Source organism: Balaenoptera ricei, chromosome 6 (genome assembly GCF_028023285.1).
Source record: "Balaenoptera ricei isolate mBalRic1 chromosome 6, mBalRic1.hap2, whole genome shotgun sequence".
Classification (NCBI taxonomy): Eukaryota; Metazoa; Chordata; class Mammalia; order Artiodactyla; family Balaenopteridae; genus Balaenoptera; species Balaenoptera ricei.
This window is the reverse complement of record NC_082644.1, coordinates 24,881,806-24,900,779: the sequence shown is the minus strand read 5'-3', so window position 1 is coordinate 24,900,779 and position 18,974 is coordinate 24,881,806. Positions and strand designations below refer to the sequence as shown.

The window sequence follows — 18,974 nt, the reverse complement described above, 5'->3', positions numbered from 1 at the left end:
CGTGTGATTAGTTTCAGGTTAAAAAAATGTATCCTCCATGTGATCTATTTTGCTTCATTCACTGATAATACACATTCTTCATCTCATCTAGAACATAATATTATCTTTTTCATATGTTACTTCTACTCATTCTCTCCTGTCTCTACTTCTAGAACCCTGGATATATGTATATTAGACCATCTTATATATTCTCTGTGTCTTCATCAGCTTGGACGGCTATAACAAAATGCCATAGACCTGGTGGCTTGAAAAACAGACGGTAATTTCTTAACAGTTCTGAAGGTTGGAAGTCCAAGATCAAGGTGCCATATTCAGTTCCTGGTGAGAGCTCTCTTCCTACTTTTCAGATGGTTGTCTTCTTACCGCGTCCTCATGTGGCAGAGAGAAAGAGGGATCTCTCTTGTGTCTTTTCTTTTAAGGGCACTAAACCCATTATGAAAGCTCCATTCCCATGCCCTAATTACCTCCCAAAGGCCCTGTCCCCAAATACATTGAAGGGTAGGGCTTCAACATAAGAATTGGTGGGGGGGATATACGTCCATAGCATTCTGCCCCTGGTACCCAAAATTCGTGTCCTTATTGTGTGCAAAATACATTCATTCTATCCCAACAGCCTCAAAAGCCTTAACTCATTCCAACATCAACTGCAAAATTTAAAGTCCAAAGTCTGATCTAAACACCATCTAAATCACATATGGGTGAGACTGGAGGTACTATTCATCCTGAGGCAAAGTTCCTCTGTAGCTGTAAATCTGTGACCCAAACAAGTTAAGTGTTTCCAAATACGATGCTGGGACTGGCATATGATAGACATCCCTACTCCAGAAGGCAGAAACAGGAAAGAAGGAAGGGGTGACAGTTTCCAAGCTAGTCCAGAGCCTAGCAAGGCCAATCCCATTAGATCTTAAGGAACGAGAATAACCCTCTTTAGTTTGATGCTTTGCCCTCCAGGCCCGCTGGGGTGGCAGCATCATCCCCACAGCTCGGTGGGGCAGCCCCACTCCTTCAGCTTGGTGGGGTGCCACCCACACTGCAGCTCTCTGTAGGGCCCCCACCTACACCATGACTCTCTGTGAGGGCGACAATCTCACACTTTGAAACTGAGGCCCCCTGGGCCTGTGGTGGGATTGACAGACCCGATGACCTCGGAATCACCTTTGGGGTCCTTCTTCCCTTTTCGTCAAGAGGAGTACACATTCACAGCCAAATGGCTCTAGTCTCCCATTCTGTAGAATCCAAGAATTCTGACAGCCTTCCTCATTCTGCCTGGCTTTCTCTGTCCCCTTTAGTTCAAACTGGCAGTGTCCCTTCTCTACTCCTGGCCTCTGCTGAGATGACTAATTAAATTAATATCACACCTATGATCTCTCCTTCAAAGGGTTGCTCAGCTGCACCCTTAGAGTTTCTTCAGAACAAGCTTTCTCACTTTCAAATATGGATAGGCTGAGAAGTTTCCAAATCTCTAAGTTCTGATTTCTTTTTTTTTTTTTTTTTTAATGTCTGAAACATTTATATTAACATATTTCCATACATATTTCCATACAAATACAAATATAAGATTTTTAGAAATTTCATGTAATGTCTGAAACATTTATATTAACATGTTTCCATACAAATAACCCAATGAAAGTTTAGTATTAGTTGTTTTGTTTGTTTTTTTATACTGCAGGTTCTTATTAGGCATCAGTTTTATACACATCAGTGTATACATGTCAATCCCAATCGCCCAATTCAGCACACCACCATCCCCACCCCACCGCAGTTTTCCCCCCTTGGTGTCCATATGTCCATTCTCTACATCTGTGTCTCAACTTCTGCCCTGGAAACTGGCTCATCTGTACCATTTTTCTAGGTTCCGCATACATGCATTAATATACGATATTTGTTTTTCTCTTTCTGACTTACTTCACTCTGTATGACAGTCTCTAGATCCATCCACGTCTCAACAAATGACTCAATTTCGTTCCTTTTTATGGCTGAGTAATATTCCATTGTATATATGTACCACATCTTCTTTATCCATTCGTCTGTTGATGGGCATTTAGGTTGCTTCCATGACCTGGCTATTGTAAATAGTGCTGCAATGAACATTCGGGTGCATGTGTCTTTTTGAATTACGGTTTTCTCTGGGTATATGCCCAGTAGTGGGATTGCTGGGTCATATGGTAATTCTATTTTTAGTTTTTTAAGGAACCTCCATATTGTTCTCCATAGTGGCTGTATCAATTTACATTCCCACCAACAGTGCAAGAGGGTTCCCTTTTCACCACACCCTCTCCAGCATTTGTTGTTTGTAGATTTTCTGATGATGCCCATTCTAACAGGAGTGAGGTGATACCTCATTGTAGTTTTGATTTGCATTTCTCTAATAATTAGTGATGTTGAGCATCTTTTCATGTGCTTCGTGGCCATCTGTATGTCTTCTTTGGAGAAATGTCTATTTAGGTCTTCTGCCCATTTTTGGATTGGGGTGTTTGTTTCTTTGATATTGAGCTGAATGAGCTGTTTATATATTTTGGAGATTAATCCTTTGTCCGTTGATTCATTTGCAAATATTTTCTCCCATTCTGAGGGTTGTCTTTTTGTCTTGTTTATGGTTTCCTTTGCTGTGCAAAAGCTTTGAAGTTTCATTAGGTCCCACTTGTTTATTTTTGTTTTTATTTCCATTACTCTAGGAGGTGGATCAAAAAAGATCTTGCTGTGATTTATGTCAAAGAGTGTTCTTCCTATGTTTTCCTCTAAGAGTTTTATAGTGTCCAGTCTTATATTTAGGTCTCTAATCCATTTTGAGTTTATTTTTGTGTATGGTGTTAGGGAGTATTCTAATTTCATTCTTTTACATGTAGCTGTCCAGTTTTCCCAGCACCACTTATTGAAGAGACTGTCTTTTCTCCATTGTATATCTTTGCCTCCTTTGTCATAGATTAGTTGACCATAGGTGCGTGGGTTAATGTCTGGGCTTTCTATCTTGTTCCATTGATCTATGTTTCTGTTTTTGTGCCAGTACCATATTGTCTTGATTACTGTAGCTTTGTAGTATAGTCTGAAGTCAGGGAGTCTGATTCCTCCAGCTCCATTTTTTTGCCTCAAGACTGCTTTGCCTATTCGGGGTCTTTTGTGTCTCCATACAAATTTTAAGATGATTTGTTCTAGCTCCGTAAAAAATGCCATTGGTAATTTGATAGGGATTGCATTGAATCTGTAGATTGCTTTGGGTAGTATACTCATTTTCACAATGTTGATTCTTCCAATCCAAGAACATGGTATATCTCTCCATCTGTTGGTATCATCTTTAATTTCTTTCATCAGTGTCTTATAGTTTTCTGCATACAGGTCTTTTGTCTCCCTAGGTAGGTTTATTCCTAGGTATTTTATTCTTTTTGTTGCAATGGTAAATGGGAGTGTTTCCATAATTTCTCTTTCAGATTTTTCATCATTAGTGTATAGGAATGCAAGAGATTTCTGTGCATTAATTTTGTATCCTGCAACTTTACCATATTCATTAATTAGCTCTAGCAGTTTTCTGGTGGCAGTTTTAGGATTCTCTATGTATAGTATCATGTCATCCGCAAACAGTGACAGTTTTACTTCTTCTTTTCCAATTTGTATTCCTTTTATTTCTTTTTCTTCTCTGATTGCCGTGGCTAGGACTTCCAAAACTATGTTGAATAATAGTGGTGAGAGTGGACATCCTTGTCTCGTTCCTGATCTTAGAGGAAATGCTTTCAGTTTTTCACCATTGAGAATGATGTTTGCTGTGGGTTTGTCATATATGGCCTTTATTATGTTGAGGTAGGTTCCCTCTATGCCCACTTTCTGGAGAGTTTTTATCAGAAATGGGTGTTGAATTTTGTCAAAAGCTTTTTCTGCATCTATTGAGATGATCATATGGTTTTTATTCTTCAATTTGTTAATATGGTGTATCACATTGATTGATTTGCGTATATTGAAGAATCCTTGCATCCCTGGGATAAATCCCACTTGATCGTGGTGTATGATCCTTTTAATGTGTTGTTGGATCCTGTTTGCTAGTATTTTGTTGAGGATTTTTGCATCTATATTCATCAGTGATATTGGTCTGTAATTTTCTTTTTTTGTAGTGTCTTTGTCTGGTTTTGGTATCAGGGTGATGGTGGCCTCATAGAATGAGTTTGGGAGTGTTCCTTCCTCTGCAATTTTTTGGAAGAGTTTGAGAAGGATGGGTGTTAGCTCTTCTCTAAATGTTTGATAGAATTCACCTGTGAAGCCATCTGGTCCTGGACTTTTGTTTGTTGGAAGATTTTTAATCACAGTTTCAATTTCATTACTTGTGATTGGTCTCTTCATATTTTCTATTTCTTCCTGGTTCAGTCTTGGAAGGTTATACCTTTCTAAGAATTTGTCCATTTCTTCCAGGTTGTCCATTTTATTGGCATAAAGTTGCTTGTAGTAGTCTCTTAGGATGCTTTGTATTTCTGCGGTGTCTGTTGTAACTTCTCCTTTTTCATTTCTGATTTTATTGATTTGAGTCCTCTCCCTCTTTTTCTTGATGAGTCTGGCTAATGGCTTATCAATTTTGTTTATCTTCTCAAAGAACCAACTTTTAGTTTTATTGACCTTTGCTATTGTTTTCTTTGTTTCTATTTCATTTATTTCTGCTCTGATCTTTATGATTTCTTTCCTTCTGCTAACTTTGGGTTTTGTTTGTTCTTCTTTCTCTAGTTTCTTTAAGTGTAAGGTTAGATTGTTTACTTGAGCTTTTTCTTGTTTCTTTAGGTAGGCTTGTATAGCTATAAACTTCCCTCTTAGAACTGCTTTTGCTGCATCCCATAAGTTTTGGGTCGTCGTGTTTTCATTGTCATTTGTCTCTAGGTATTTTTTGATTTCCTCTTTGATTTCTTCAGTGATCTCTTGCTTATTTAGTAACGTATTGTTTAGCCGCCATGTGTTTGTCCTTTTTACGTTTTTTTCCCTGTAATTCATTTCTAATCTCATAGCGTTGTGGTCAGAAAAGATGCTTGATATGATTTCAATTTTCTTAAATTTACTGAGGCTTGATTTGTGACCCAAGATGTGATCTATCTTGGAGAATGTTCCGTGCGCACTTGAGAAGAACGTGTAATCTGCTGTTTTTGGATGGAATGTCCGATATATATCAATTAAATCTATCTGGTCTATTGTGTCATTTAAAGCTTCTGTTTCCTTATTTATTTTCATTTTGGATGATCTGTCCATTGGTGTAAGTGAGGTGTTAAAGTCCCCCACTATTATTGTGTTACTGTCGATTTCCTCTTTTATAGCTGTTAGCAGTTGCCTTATGTATTGAGGTGCTCCTATGTTGGGTGCATATATATTTATAATTGTTATATCTTCTTCTTGGATTGATCCCTGGATCATTATGTAGTGTCCTTCCTTGTCTCTTGTAACATTCTTTATTTTAAAGTCTATTTTATCTGATATGAGTATAGCTACTCCAGCTTTCTTTTGATTTCCATTTGCATGGAATATCTTTTTCCATCCCCTCACTTTCAGTCTGTATGTGTCCCTAGGTCTAAAGTGGGTCTCTTGTAGACAGCATATATATGGGTCTTGTTTTTGTATCCATTCAGCCAGTCTATGTCTTTTGGTTGGGGCATTTAATCCATTCACGTTTAAGGTAATAATCGATATGTATGTTCCTATGACCATTTTCTTAATTGTTTTGGGTTTGTTTTTGTAGGTCCTTTTCTTCTCTTGTGTTTCCCACTTAGAGAAGTTCCTTTAGCATTTGTTGTAGAGCTGGTTTGGTGGTGCTGAATTCTCTTAGCTTTTGCTTGTCTGTAAAGCTTTTGATTTCTCCATCAAATCTAAATGAGATCCTTGCCGGGTAGAGTAATCTTGGTTGTAGGTTCTTCCCTTTCATCACTTTAAGTATATCATGCCACTCCCTTCTGGCTTGCAGAGTTTCTGCTGAGAAATCAGCTGTTAACCTTATGGGAGTTCCCTTGTATGTTATTTGTCGTTTTTCCCTTGCTGCTTTCAATAATTTTTCTTTGTCTTTAATTTTTGCCACTTTGATTACTATGTGTCTCGGCGTGTTTCTCCTTGGGTTTATCCTGTATGGGACTCTCTGCGCTTCCTGGACTTGGGTGGCTATTTCCTTTCCCATGTTAGGGAAGTTTTCGACTATAATCTCTTCAAATATTTTCTCTGGTCCTTTCTCTCTCTCTTCTCCTTCTGGGACCCCTATAATGCGAATGTTGTTGCGTTTAATGTTGTCCCAGAGGTCTCTTAGGCTGTCTTCATTTCTTTTCATTCTTTTTTCTTTAGTCTGTTCTGCAGCAGTGAATTCCATCATTCTGTCTTCCAGGTCACTTATCCGTTCTTCTGCCTCAGTTATTCTGCTATTGATTCCTTCTAGTGTAGTTTTCATTTCAGTTATTGTATTGGTCATCTCTGTTTGTTTGTTCTTTAATTCTTCTAGGTCTTTGTTAATCATTTCTTGCATCTTCTCAATCTTTGCCTCCATTCTTATTCCAAGGTCCTGGATCATCTTCACTATCATTATTCTGAATTCTTTTTCTGGAAGGTTGCCTATCTCCACTTCATTTAGTTGTTTTTCTGGGGTTTTTTCTTGTTCCTTCATCTGGTACATAGCCCTCTGCCTTTTCATCTTCTCTATCTTTCTGTAACTGTGGTTTTTGGTCCACAGGCTGCAGGATTATAGTTTTTCTTGCTTCTGTTGTCTGCCCTCTGGTGGTTGAGGCTATCTAAGAGGCTTGATGGGAGGCTCTGGTGGTGGGTAGAGCTGACTGTTGCTGTGGCGGTCAGAGCTCAGTAAAACCTTAATCCACTTGACTGTTGATGGGTGGGGCTGGGTTCCCTCCCTGTTGACTGTTTTGCCTGAGGCAACCCAACACTGGAGCCTACCCGTGCTCTTTGGTGGGGTTAATGGCAGACTCTGGGAGGGCTCACGCCAAGGAGAACTTCCCAGAACCTCTGCTGCCAGTGTCCTTATCCCCACGGTGAAACAGAGCCACCACTCGCCTCTGCAGGAGACCCCCCAACACCAGCAGGTAGGTCTGGTTCAGTCTCCCCCAGGCTCACTGCTCCTTCCCCTGGGTCCTGATGCACACATTACTTTGTGTGTGCCCTCCAAGAGTGGGGTCTCTGTTTCCCCCAGTCCCGTCAAAGTCCTGCAATCCAATTCCCACTAGGCTTCAAAGTCTGATTCTCTAGGAATTCCTCCTCCCGTTGCCTGACCCCCAGGTTGGGAAGCCTGACGTGGGGCTCAGAACCTTTACTCCAGTGGGTGGACTTCTGTGGTATAAGTGTTCGCCAGTCTGTGAGTCACCCACCCAGCAGTTATGGGGTTTGATTTTACTCTGATTGCGCCCCTCCTACCGTCTCACTGTGGCTTCTCCTCTGTCCTTGGACGTGGGGTATCCTCCTTGGTGAAGTCCAGGGTCTTCCTGTCAATGATTGTCCAGCAGCCAGTTGTGATTCTGGTGCTCTCGCAAGAGGGAGTGACCCTGATTTCTTTTTGCTTAACAATTTGGTCTTCAATTTATCTTTCTCCTGATGTGTTTTACTAGGAGCGGTGATGAGGAACCAAGCTACTTCTTCCAAACTTTGTTCAGAGATCTCCTCAGATGAATATTCAATTTCATCACTTACAAGGTCTACCTTCCCCAAAATGCTAGAACACAGTTCAGTCAAGTTCTTTGCCACTTTATAATAAGAATTGCCTCTCCTCCAATTTCTAATAATGTGTTCCTCATTTCTGTTGGAGACCTCACCAGAATAGCATCTAATGTCCATATTTCTATCTGTTCATGATTATTTCTGTATTCTCTACAAAGATGGAGACTTTCTCTCCAGTGTGCCTCTTTGCTTTCTGAGCCATCACCAGAATCACTTTTAATAGGTATAGGCTGAAAGGACTTTATGGCGATTTCAGCTCTTTTTTAGCATGCACTTCAAATCTCTTTCAGCCTTTACCTACTATCCAATTCCAAGGCCACTTCCACATATTTAGGTATTTGCTACTTCTTGGTACTAAAATATGTCTTAGCTCAAAGGGCTATAACAAACTACCACAGACTGGGTGGCTTAAACAAAAGACGTATATTTCTCACAGTTCTTGAGGCTGCAAAGTCCAAAATCAAGCCACCAGCAGACTCTAGGTCCATGCATTTCTCATTCATAATTTCTGACCGTTTCTTTTCTGTGCTACATTTTAGCTAATTTTTCACATCTATCATCCATGTCATCCACTTCCTCTTTATAAGTATCTGATCTAACTTTTTCCCACTCCCTTTGATATACAGATGTGTGATGTTTGTAAGTTGAATTTCATCATCCACTATAAAATATTCAATTTCAATGGTCAAGATTTACTAACATAAATCATTTTTACTGTTGAAGACAGAACATTCTTAACTGGAACTGGCACTGTTAATACAAGTGTATGATAGTGAATACAAGCCCAACTAGTACAGTTTGGTGCTACTCCTTGATCTGGGTTAAGGTGCCAGCACTTCTGCCACCTTTGCTTTTGCACCATCAGTACCTATGTCAACACAATTGTTCCAGAGTAAATCATGAGATTAAAAAAGTTTCACCAACAGTTTGAATATTACAGCATCATGTTGTTTGTGATCAAGCATGAAGATCGTCAATATTATCTAGTGCTAGTACTAGACAAATTCAAGGAAAACGGCAAACCCAGTCATTTTTTGTTTTCTTTTCCATGTGAAAAGCTGTAAGCAACATGTTTTTGCCCTTTAAAGGGCTCATATGTCTCTGTTTAAAATATTCCATTCCTCTCTCTCTCTTTTCAAATTCATTAATTGATTTATTTGTTTTTAGCTGCGTTGGGTCTTCGTTGCTGTGCGCAGGCTTTCTCTAGTCACGGTGAGCAGGCTTCTCATTGCTGTGGCTTCTCTTGTTGCGGAGCACGGGCTCTAGGCGCGCGGGCGTCAGTAGTCGTGGCATACGGGCTCAGTAGTCGTAGTTCGTGGGCTCCAGAGCGCAGGCTCAGTAATTGTGGAGCACGGGTTTAGTTGCTCGGCGGCATGTAGGATCTTCCCAGACCAGGGATCAAACCCATGTCCCCTGCATTAGCAGGCGGATTCCCAACCACTGCGCCACCAGGGAAGTCCCAATTCCTCTCTCTTTAAACATAAAGTGATTGGACTTAAAGCAGTGCTTAAAGTTTACTGGTACTATAATCCTTGTTCAAAATTGCTCTGTGGCATAAGCCACAATGCAGTAAATTGTTGACACCTCCAAATCCCAGGGAGGCCCCTGAGTGCTCTCTCAGGAGGAAATTGAGGTCAGGTGTATCTCATGGCCTGTGTGCTCTCTGTGCTCCTGGTGATATGTGGGGGCTTTCAGGTGAGTGCAGTGGGTAGACTCATGGACTCTTAGTCTTGGCTGGGGGAGACAGCACTGTCGGGTTTATGTTTCCACATTTGCCTCCTTTTGTGTTGCCTTTCTCCCAGTTGCATTTAGCCTGATGAGAGGGAAGGAGATGTCGGTAGCTGGGCAGGTGGTTCTCCAGGAGCAAATGTCAGGGACGGTTGTGTGGGCAAGATCCCTAGGCCCCGTCCTGGCAATCTTGCTGTGCACTGAGCAGTCCAGATGAATCGGGTCCTTGACCAGAAGTCCATGAAACTTTTGGCAATCTGGGCAAAATTTGGGATCTGAGGATGGGCTCAGAAATTTCAGCAAGGATTTGGTGGTATCTCACCCTCGGGCTGTTTAAGAGCCCCTGGTTTTGAATGGCATGAAGCACCAGAGAGCCTTTGATCACATTCTATACAGCTGTCCTGTGTGTGGCCCTCCAGCAGCAAACCTTCTCTGCTGTGACCTCAGGGCAGGCCCCATCCCCCCCGCCCCGAGGCTCCTGCCCTGTGAAACACGAGGGTGTAATGCAGGCTGCTTGTCAGTGCTTGGCTCCTGGCTTGCCTGACGCAAAGTATCGAGCATCTGTTCACCTTGTGCTGGTGCCCTTCCCAGAATCAATGGGCTCACAGCCCAGATATTTATGCTGAGTCTGGGGGCAGCTGTGCCCTGAGAAGCCATGTCTTGTCACTTGGCCCAGGGAGCACCTCCTCAACGGACCACACTTATCATATGGGCCTCCTGCTCTTGTGCCCTCTTGTGTTGTTCTGAGGCAGGTGGTTGTGATGGCCAGTACTGTGGGGTCTTGTGATCTCAGAGCAGACACTGGAGGCTGACTGACCCCACAGAGGTGGACAAGGATGTGGGCTCAGGCGACGGGTCCTTTCTTGGGTTTCTGCCTCTCCTCCCTGACTCCTGACCCTTGCTCTCAAAAGCTCACCTTTCTGTTGTAGTTGCCTCACCAGGGGGCAGTGACGGGCTTTGCCCCGCTGAACTATACCCTCGGGGTAGGTGGCCACAGCCTGGCTTGTCACACACTGGGGAAATCCTACACTGGGGAAGTCAGGATTGTGCCTTGCTGGGCTTGGAACCCAGGTAGAAAGGTAGATGGTGTGGGTCTGAGGGACTGATGCCCCAGCCCCAGGGCAGGTGACTTCTCCTGGGAGAGGTTGCCCATGGCCCCCTTTGGCCCCTCAACCCTGCAGAGGTGCCGATACACGCCCCCTGCAGGCCACAGCCTCTGTGCATAGGATCTGCCCCCAGTATCACATGAGAAGCCGGGGCCAGGAGCCTCGCTCTCTCGGAGAGCAGCTGGTCATCCCACACTGAGGGGCGTCTTCTCGGACACAGGGCACATAGCTGACCTGTAACTGACATATGGACTCTTCTCTGGGCTTTACCCCTGAATTTACCTCCATTCTTGTCTCCTGTCTCACGGCCCCTGCCTTTTCCCCCAGACACCGGAGATCTCCAGGCTTGGGTGGAGTATGGCATGTTGTCAAGCTCAGTGGTGTCCACCTCACCAGCCCACTGGAATCAAGCCCCAGGGAGCCTTTGAGAGAGCAAGACCAAGGACTTTAAGAAGACTACGGTTAATGTTAAGGAGCAGAGATTGTAAGATGAGGAATTTCACTAGTGTTTTTCAATCCGTAAGAAGAAGGAAATAGAAATTGCAGAATTGAAACTTGCACAGACATCAAGAAATAATAGTTTACAGGCCTCAAGAAATAATAGTTTAACAAATGCCCCATTCACAGAATCAAGGAAATGAGCACCGTCCACAGGGTGTGCAAACGAGGTGCCTAATCCCAGGAGCAGCATGGCCACGGCTCGGCTGAGAGCGAGGCATGTGCTGGGCAAGCTTTTGTATGTAATGTTCACCAAAGGGAACCTTGGCCAGTGATACCAGGGAAAGGCTATCATGGTGAAGGCCCACTCATCTCCACCACCCTCAACTTGAATCCAAGTATTGGCTGAAGAAACAGACTTGACAGAGACTTTGGCCACCTGGCCTGGGTTCTCCCTACAAAATGTCATGTTCCTCCAAGAACAGGGCAAGGAGTCACAGTTGTCCGAATCACAGACGGCATATCTTAACGGTACAGCTACTACAAAGTTGCACCTTTGTTTGAAGGGAATTGTTAAGTGGTGGGTAGGGAGTGATGTGTTCCAGGGAGGATTTGGGCCCTCTGGCTTGCAGGTGACCCTCTTATCAGACAGGGCAATTCTGCCAATAACTCATCACTGCCTTCATTCCTCAGGTGGTAGGAATACAAAGGGATTAAAAGGGGTGCAGGCAGAGGACAGCCCTCACTGACAGCACAGAGCCATCACCTACTGTCTCCTCAACTCCTCTGCCCATATAGCCACCGAGGGTGCCAGCTTCTTGCTTTCACAGAAGCTGTTGATAGCACACCATCATCCAAGGAGTTCTTGAGCACCAACTTTGCACTACTCAGCAGCATAATGGAGAAATCAAGGATGGTCCATGGAAATAGCTAAGGGTCTTGTTTTAGGGCAAATGAGCTTATTCTGCAATATGTGCTTCTTAGTTAATTGGGGTTCGAATGTCCTTTCTTGTATGAAATGATGTTGATAATGTTTGAAAAATAAAAGGTTGGCCACCCCATGAGAAACTATGCTTTTATCTGAGTGGGGTTGGGGAGCAAGAGGGAGTAATGAAAATTTTGGTTGTTGAAGTAGTGACAGGGCAGGGCTAACTTGTTCAAGACTGCCTCCCTGCAGGAGGAAGGCCGGCCTTCCTCAAGACTTCATGGACACTACCCATAGCCAGGGCTTACGGCTGTCATAGCTGGTGACTCAGCCATGGGCCTACCGAGCAATACAGCTGCAACCGCAGCTTGGCTCAGCCCTGACCAGCAGGAGAGAGGCTGGGCCTCCCTCAGCCTGACTGCTCATTCCGTGGAGAGGGACTGGACCTGGGTCCTGTGTGTCCCAGTGCTGGTCCTAGTTCCTGCCCACACGGGACCTGGGCTTCCCTGATTCTGCAATAGAAACACCAGAGCCCAAAGTTTGGGTCCCTCTCCTGGACCCTGGATCCCTACTGGATCCCTGTGTGCTGGCCCAGAACAAAGTGTGTAGTGGGGACCCACAAACTCCCCACTATTCCTGTGACTGTGAACTGCCCCTGATAAACATGGCTCCAGCAGCCAGGGTTACATATTTTTAGGGAACTCTCTTATGGTTACAAGTGCAAAAGACTGAGAACTACTATGTAAAACTAATATTTGAAAACTTCACTCCAGTGATATTTGAAGAACCTCTATAAAATAACTAAACAAACACAATCGCATTTTATTCCACTTATTCCACAGTCTAAGCTTTAAATTGTATAAAAATGAGAACAAGAAGTAGAATGCCTCCAAACATTTGGAAATTAAGATGCACACTTCTAAATAATCCATGGTTAAAGAGGAATTTCAAGGAAAAATTTTAAGATAAATAGAACTGAGTGAAAATGAAAATACAACACATAAAATGTGGAAGGATCCAGATAAAACACTATTAAGAGGGAAACGAATGGCACTAAATGCTTATAATAGAAAAGAGGGAAGGTCTCAGATCAATAATCTAAGCTTTCACACACGGAAACGGGAAAAAAATTGCACAATAAAATCAACACATGAAGAAGGAAGCAAATAACAATACACTCTGATCAACTGGAGTCTATTCTCGGAACACAAGCTTGGTTTACTATTCAAAAATCATCAGCGTAATTTGCCATATTAATAGATTGAAGAAGAAAATCTACATGGCCACATCAATTAATGAAGAAAAATCATTTGATGAACTTCAACACACATTCATGTCAGAAACTCTCAGAAATCAAGAAATAGAAGGGCTCTACTTCAACCCAGTAAAGAATATCTACAAAAAAACGACAGTGAACATCATACTTAATGGTGAGAGAATGAATGTTTTCCTCCTAAATTCAAAAGAAGGCCAGAATGTCCTCTTTCATCTCTCCTTTTCAACTTAGTACTGTAGGTACTAGCCAGTGCAGCATGGCAAGAAAAAGAAAGAAAGACACACAGATTAGAAAGGAAGAAATATTACTGTCCATACTCATGGATAGCATGACTGTCTGCATAGAAAATCCCAAGAAATCTCTAAGAAGCAATTAATAAGTGGCAATTATTTTAACAAAGTCTCAGGATACAAGATCAACACAAAAACATTAGTCATATTTCCAAATATTAACAATGAACAACTGGAAACCAAAACTAAAAACACAATGCCAGGGCTTCCCTGGTGGCGCAGTGGTTGAGAATCTGCCTGCCAATGCAGGGGACACGGGTTTGAGCCCTGGTCTGGGAAGATCCCACATGCCGTGGAGCGACTAGGCCCGTGAGCCACAACTACTGAGCCTGTGCGTCTGGAGCCTATGCTCTGCAACAAGAGAGGCCGCGACAGTGAGAGGCCCGTGCACCACGATGAAGAGTGGCCCCCACTCGCCACAACTAGAGAAAGCCCTCGCACAGAAGCGAAGACCCAACACAGACAAAAATAAAAAAATAAAATTAAATTAAAAAAAAACAACACAATGCCATACACAATGCTTCCAAAACATGAAATATTTGATTATAAATATTTTAATAGAGGATCTGTATGATACAACCAAACAAGACCTAAATCAATGGAGAGACATATCGCATTCATGGATTGGAAGACTCAACATAATAAAAGGTCAACTTCCAACAGAATTTTTTTGTCAACATGGACAAGCTTATTCTAAAATGTATGAACAAAAGGTAAAGGCAAAGGAACCAGAATAAGTAAAACAATTTTGAGAAAGCAGAATATAGTTAGAGGATATTAAGACCTACTGTAAAGCTATAAGTAAGACAGTGTGGTATTGGTGGAAGGATAGATACATAGTTCAATGAATAGGATAGAGAATACAGAAATAGACACATGCCAATACAACAAACTGTTTTTTTTTACATAAGTTAGAAAGCGATATAAAAAGCAAAATCTCTAGTCCTTATAATAACCCTAAAAGGAACACAAATCTGTTAAATGACTAAGCAAGACCATACAGTTAGTGGCAGCACCAGAATCAGAACACAGGTCTACCCACTCTTGCTATGACTGAGCCTCCTCCTCTACATCTCCTAAATGTCACTCTGAGTTGAAGAGGGGAAAGAAATGGGAGACCACCGCGATGCCACATCCCTGTGCTTTAACAAGTATGTTTTCTTTATATACTGGACCATCTATTTCAGATTTTATTTGAAGCAAGTTTTGGCTTGCTTCAGTATGTATTTCATTTTCCATTTATTACCCTCTTTCATTCATGGCAGACAGGCTCTAGAGGTCCTGAGAATGTCTGAAACAAAGAATGCTATAAAACACCTTAGTAACTCTCGAAAATGCTAAGTGGACCCTGAATCAAAACTTCAAGTTTCAGAGAACTTACAGCCACTAACGATCTGCAAAACAAACAAATAAACAAACAAACAATCCCACACCCTAGCAACTCTCAACCTTGGATCAAACTATAATATGTTGGAAGAGGTATTACTGAAAATAGCTTGAAAGGGCAGCCTAAAAGGCAGAGAGTACAGAACATGGGCCATGTCCCTGTAAAGGGGACATGGTTCATAATATTGTGAATCAAGGGGGTGGTTCACAATACTGGTTATGATGTTCAAAACTGTCAATCAAAGAGAGGTGCATTATTATATATTTGCTTGTTGCTATTGCTTTTCTGATTAGAAGATACAGAGTCACTTTAGGTATCTTCCATTTAATTTAATATTTATCTTCATTTTATATCCAGGTCACATTTTCTACATCAAAATATAATCATGCTGACTCCCCCCACCCCCTATACCCTCAGAGAAAAAAAGTGAAGAACTTTACACAACTTGAAAGAAAGATGGAATGCACAGAGAAGTTGCTACTGCACCCAAGTAACAAAGAACACAGAGAGACCAAACAGTAGACATGTCAGAAGTGCACAGAAGACAGCTCAGGGCTCGCAGCAGGAAGGAGGAGGAATTAAAAGACTAAAGCTTTTAAATGCTATCACTTGTGCCACAAGATTACCCTGAAAAGGCAGATAGGTCAGAAAGCAGGACCAAATAGGGGATTTTCCAAAGGCTGCTATCTAACAGAGTTTAAAATATCCATAGATTATATATATATATATATAAAAGATTCCATACACAGAAGAGCTTTCTCTTCCCCACCTTGCCTTTAGCATCCGGTCAACACTTTAGAAACTTAAAACCACTGTTAGCATGTCCGAATGTAGAACCGATATAGGTTTTTTCTTTCTTAAAAAATTGTATCCCAACTCTTTCCAACCAAGAATTCTATTAATTATTTTCATTATGATTCCTCTGCATGGAAACCCAGTAAGGGATCATCAAGACAGGGCATCTCACTACTATCAGATCAATGCCAGTTGGGCAAAAGCTTCATGATTCTGTGTTACTCAGAGGGAGGGAGAACAGTAAGACACAGGAGTTGAAACTTATCCGCACCAAAGAGGAAAAGGAAACTCTATTTCTAACCTATTCATTAAATAGGAAACAGCAGGTGGACAGGAAAAGCCATCTGCTTAGAGCAGACCCAGAGGCACACCAAAGTCTAAAAACAAGCGCTCAGGAGAGCATCTCGGCTCGGAGAGGAAGCGTCTTTCAGACCCTATCTTGTCCCTAGTTTGGAGATCAAAGCATTATAACTTCAGATAGTGATACTCTGGAGGGGGTGGACAGGGAAGGTCTGAGAGACCCAAATAATGAGGACACTAGGCAGCTAACTACACCACTACGTACAAATACACACATCAGTAAGAAAACTTCACCTCCAACCCTCAGCTACTTTAAACAAAGCACTGCAGTTCCAGGTTTTCGGAACGGGATATTTTAAAGTCTGTTAGCAGTTTAAAACATTGCAACACTGGCACAATATGTTACCTATTCTTTGTTTTTAATTACAGGGTAACACAGTAAACTCCAACACAAAGGTGGGGATGGGGGAGTGCAAAAGGAATAAAGAAAACAGAACCAGTATTTCACAAGAGCATCGAGCCAGCGATGAAGTAGCAGCTAATGCTTTGCAGAGTCTCGAGGGTAGAATTCGCTCAAGGTGCTCTGAGGGATTCTCTTCAGCATTTCTTTGGGGAAGATTCGGAGCAGTTGCCAGCCAACGTCCAAAGTCTCATAGACAGTGCGGTTTTCGTAAGGACCTTACAGAAAATTGAGATTAGATGAATAAAGGCCAAGTACTTCCAACTTATCAGCGTTATTCAAAATTTATTGTTATGGGTCTAGCACTGTGAGCATGAAGTATAAAAAAGAGACACAAAGCAGTCAGGTCTCCCAGGACTGGATGTGACCAAATGTGGAAATGAGGGTCTAGACAGTAGGTACCCCTGGGAATCAGAGAAAAGCGAGAAAGCCCGCAGGCGAGACGTTGGACGCGTGCGTGCGTGCGTGTGTGTGTTTAACAACGGGTGGGATCTAAAAACACTCCACGGAATAATGGAAACTAGACCCAGAGTTTTGTCCAGAGAGTAGTGAGAAAAGCAGTTTCCCAGCAACACAGGCTGACCTGAAGGAGGCTAGTACAGATATTTAGAAGGCCTTAAATGCCAATTAAGCACCTGAATAGGTCCACGTGAAAGTTTTCAAACTTGCTATTGCTATTATTATTTTTAATAGCAGAATCATTCTTATCCTGCAAATAATCTCATTTTTTAACTAAGGAGTTAGAGTGGCTAGAGTTCTGCATTCTTTCTCTACCAGAATAATTTTTATCTTTTTAAGATATTAAGGTTCTGCATAATTTTTTTTTTTTTTTTTTTTTTAGAAAACCCAACAATCATATGTTCTGGGGATTTTAATGGTACTTAAAAAATGTATCACACAAATAGAAAAGTGCACAAATCCTAAGGGTGCAGCTGATGCATTATTCCAAAATAAACACATCGTTTGTAAGTATCACTGAGGTCAAAAATAGAGTTTACCAGCATTAGCAGGGGTGGTAGGGAAGAGACCAAACAAAACAGCTTGAAAGCCCTACACATGCTATGTGATAAAAACCATTATAGACTTTTTAACAGAAGGACAATCAATAAAATTAATACTAAATTTACCCCGGCAATGGCACATAGAGAGTCAGGGAGACTGGTGAAGATGCTGGCACTAACGGCCAAGGATGATGGGACAAAGGTCTGGACTAGGTCTTGGGACACAAAGAGTGGTCAGAGATCAGCAGCTTCAACATCGCCCAGGAACTTGTCAAAATACAGGCTCTCTGGCCCCACCCACACCTACCGAATCACAATCTGCACTTCAACAAGATCCCTGGTAGATTCAAAAGCATATTCAACTTTGAGAAACACTGGCCTGAGTTTTTTTAATAGGAATGAAAAGAGAACAGGATAAGATGTTTCAAAGGAGAACAATGGAAATTAGCAAATATTTGATGACTGGAGAATAAATGAAGAGGGTTAAGAATGCCCAATTCCTGAGCTTGGGCTAACTAGGGTAATGGTCATGCCAGAGGTAGACAGAAATTGAAAAGGGAATTGCTAGGCAGGTGGTCAGTTGAGAAAATACTTTGGTTCTCACCACGCTGAGCCAGAGGGGATGGTGGCATAAACACAGGCTTCCTAGCTGGAGATGTGGGATTAGAGCTTCAGAAAGAGGGTAAAGGCTCATACATAGCAAGTTAGTCATCAGCATAGGGGAAAAAAAGCACAGAAAGAACAGGTAATTAAGCCTTTGGGAACATTAACAATTAAGAAGCAGGAAGATAAGAAATCAGGAGGATGAAAACAGAGGGACTGGGAAAGTCCAAAACCCCCAAAGCCAGAGGAGAGCATTGCAGAGAGGTTAAGAGCGAGGAGAAGTGGCAATGGAGGTAGGAGAGCAGAAGGCCGGTTGTAAGGAAGATAAAAAATAAGACAGGAGCTAAATAAATGGATAAAGAAATTGAAGGTAGAGGGGAAGGAACCAGAGGGCTAAGAACGAAGACATGGCAGGCGGCTGGAAGAACCTCTTCTCTAATCAGAAGGAAAATTGTATGGAGACCAATGTAAATTCTCTCAGACTAGGAAAGAAGTCCTCAAAACTACATATGATGCTGTTTCTATTCATAGGAAAATAGTAATCTTACCCTGAGCAATGAAGTTCCTCCCAAACTTCTGCAGAAATTCCAAGTAAAGCACATCATCTGAGGTAAGGGCTTCTTCTCCAACTACGGCTTTCATGGCCTGCACATCCTTACCAATAGCATAGCATGCATACTAAAGAGAAAACAAGGTTTACATGAACCTTTATAAATGGTAACGGTACTCTGGGCATTATAAGTGTATTGCTGTAGCTATCTTCACAGTATTTCACATTATTTCCAAACATAATTCACATATGCAAGTATTGGAAAGACTTTATTATACAGCAGTCTCACTAAGGAAGGAGTCTTCAGGCATGCAATACATAGACATTACTAACACTCTACAAAAAATACACTCCCTCAATATATCAATGAGCTTCCATTTTGTAGAGCATTTAAAAATCACAACTTACACAATAGGAGAAATCCATCTCTAAATTCTATTCAAAAAAAAAATA

At 41.9% G+C, this 18,974-nt stretch overlaps 1 protein-coding gene across 1 annotated transcript in view; it reads right to left on the bottom strand.

Moving 5' to 3' along the window:
* Window positions 1–15,230: 15,230 nt before the first annotated feature.
* LOC132367729 (V-type proton ATPase subunit B, brain isoform-like) overlaps window positions 15,231–18,974 on the bottom strand; it is a 62,528-nt gene continuing 58,784 nt past the window's right edge. The window contains 2 exon segments of the mRNA XM_059926313.1: window positions 15,231–16,585; window positions 18,520–18,649. Of these exon segments, the coding sequence (XP_059782296.1) occupies window positions 16,446–16,585; window positions 18,520–18,649 (270 nt within the window). The 3' untranslated portion in view covers window positions 15,231–16,445.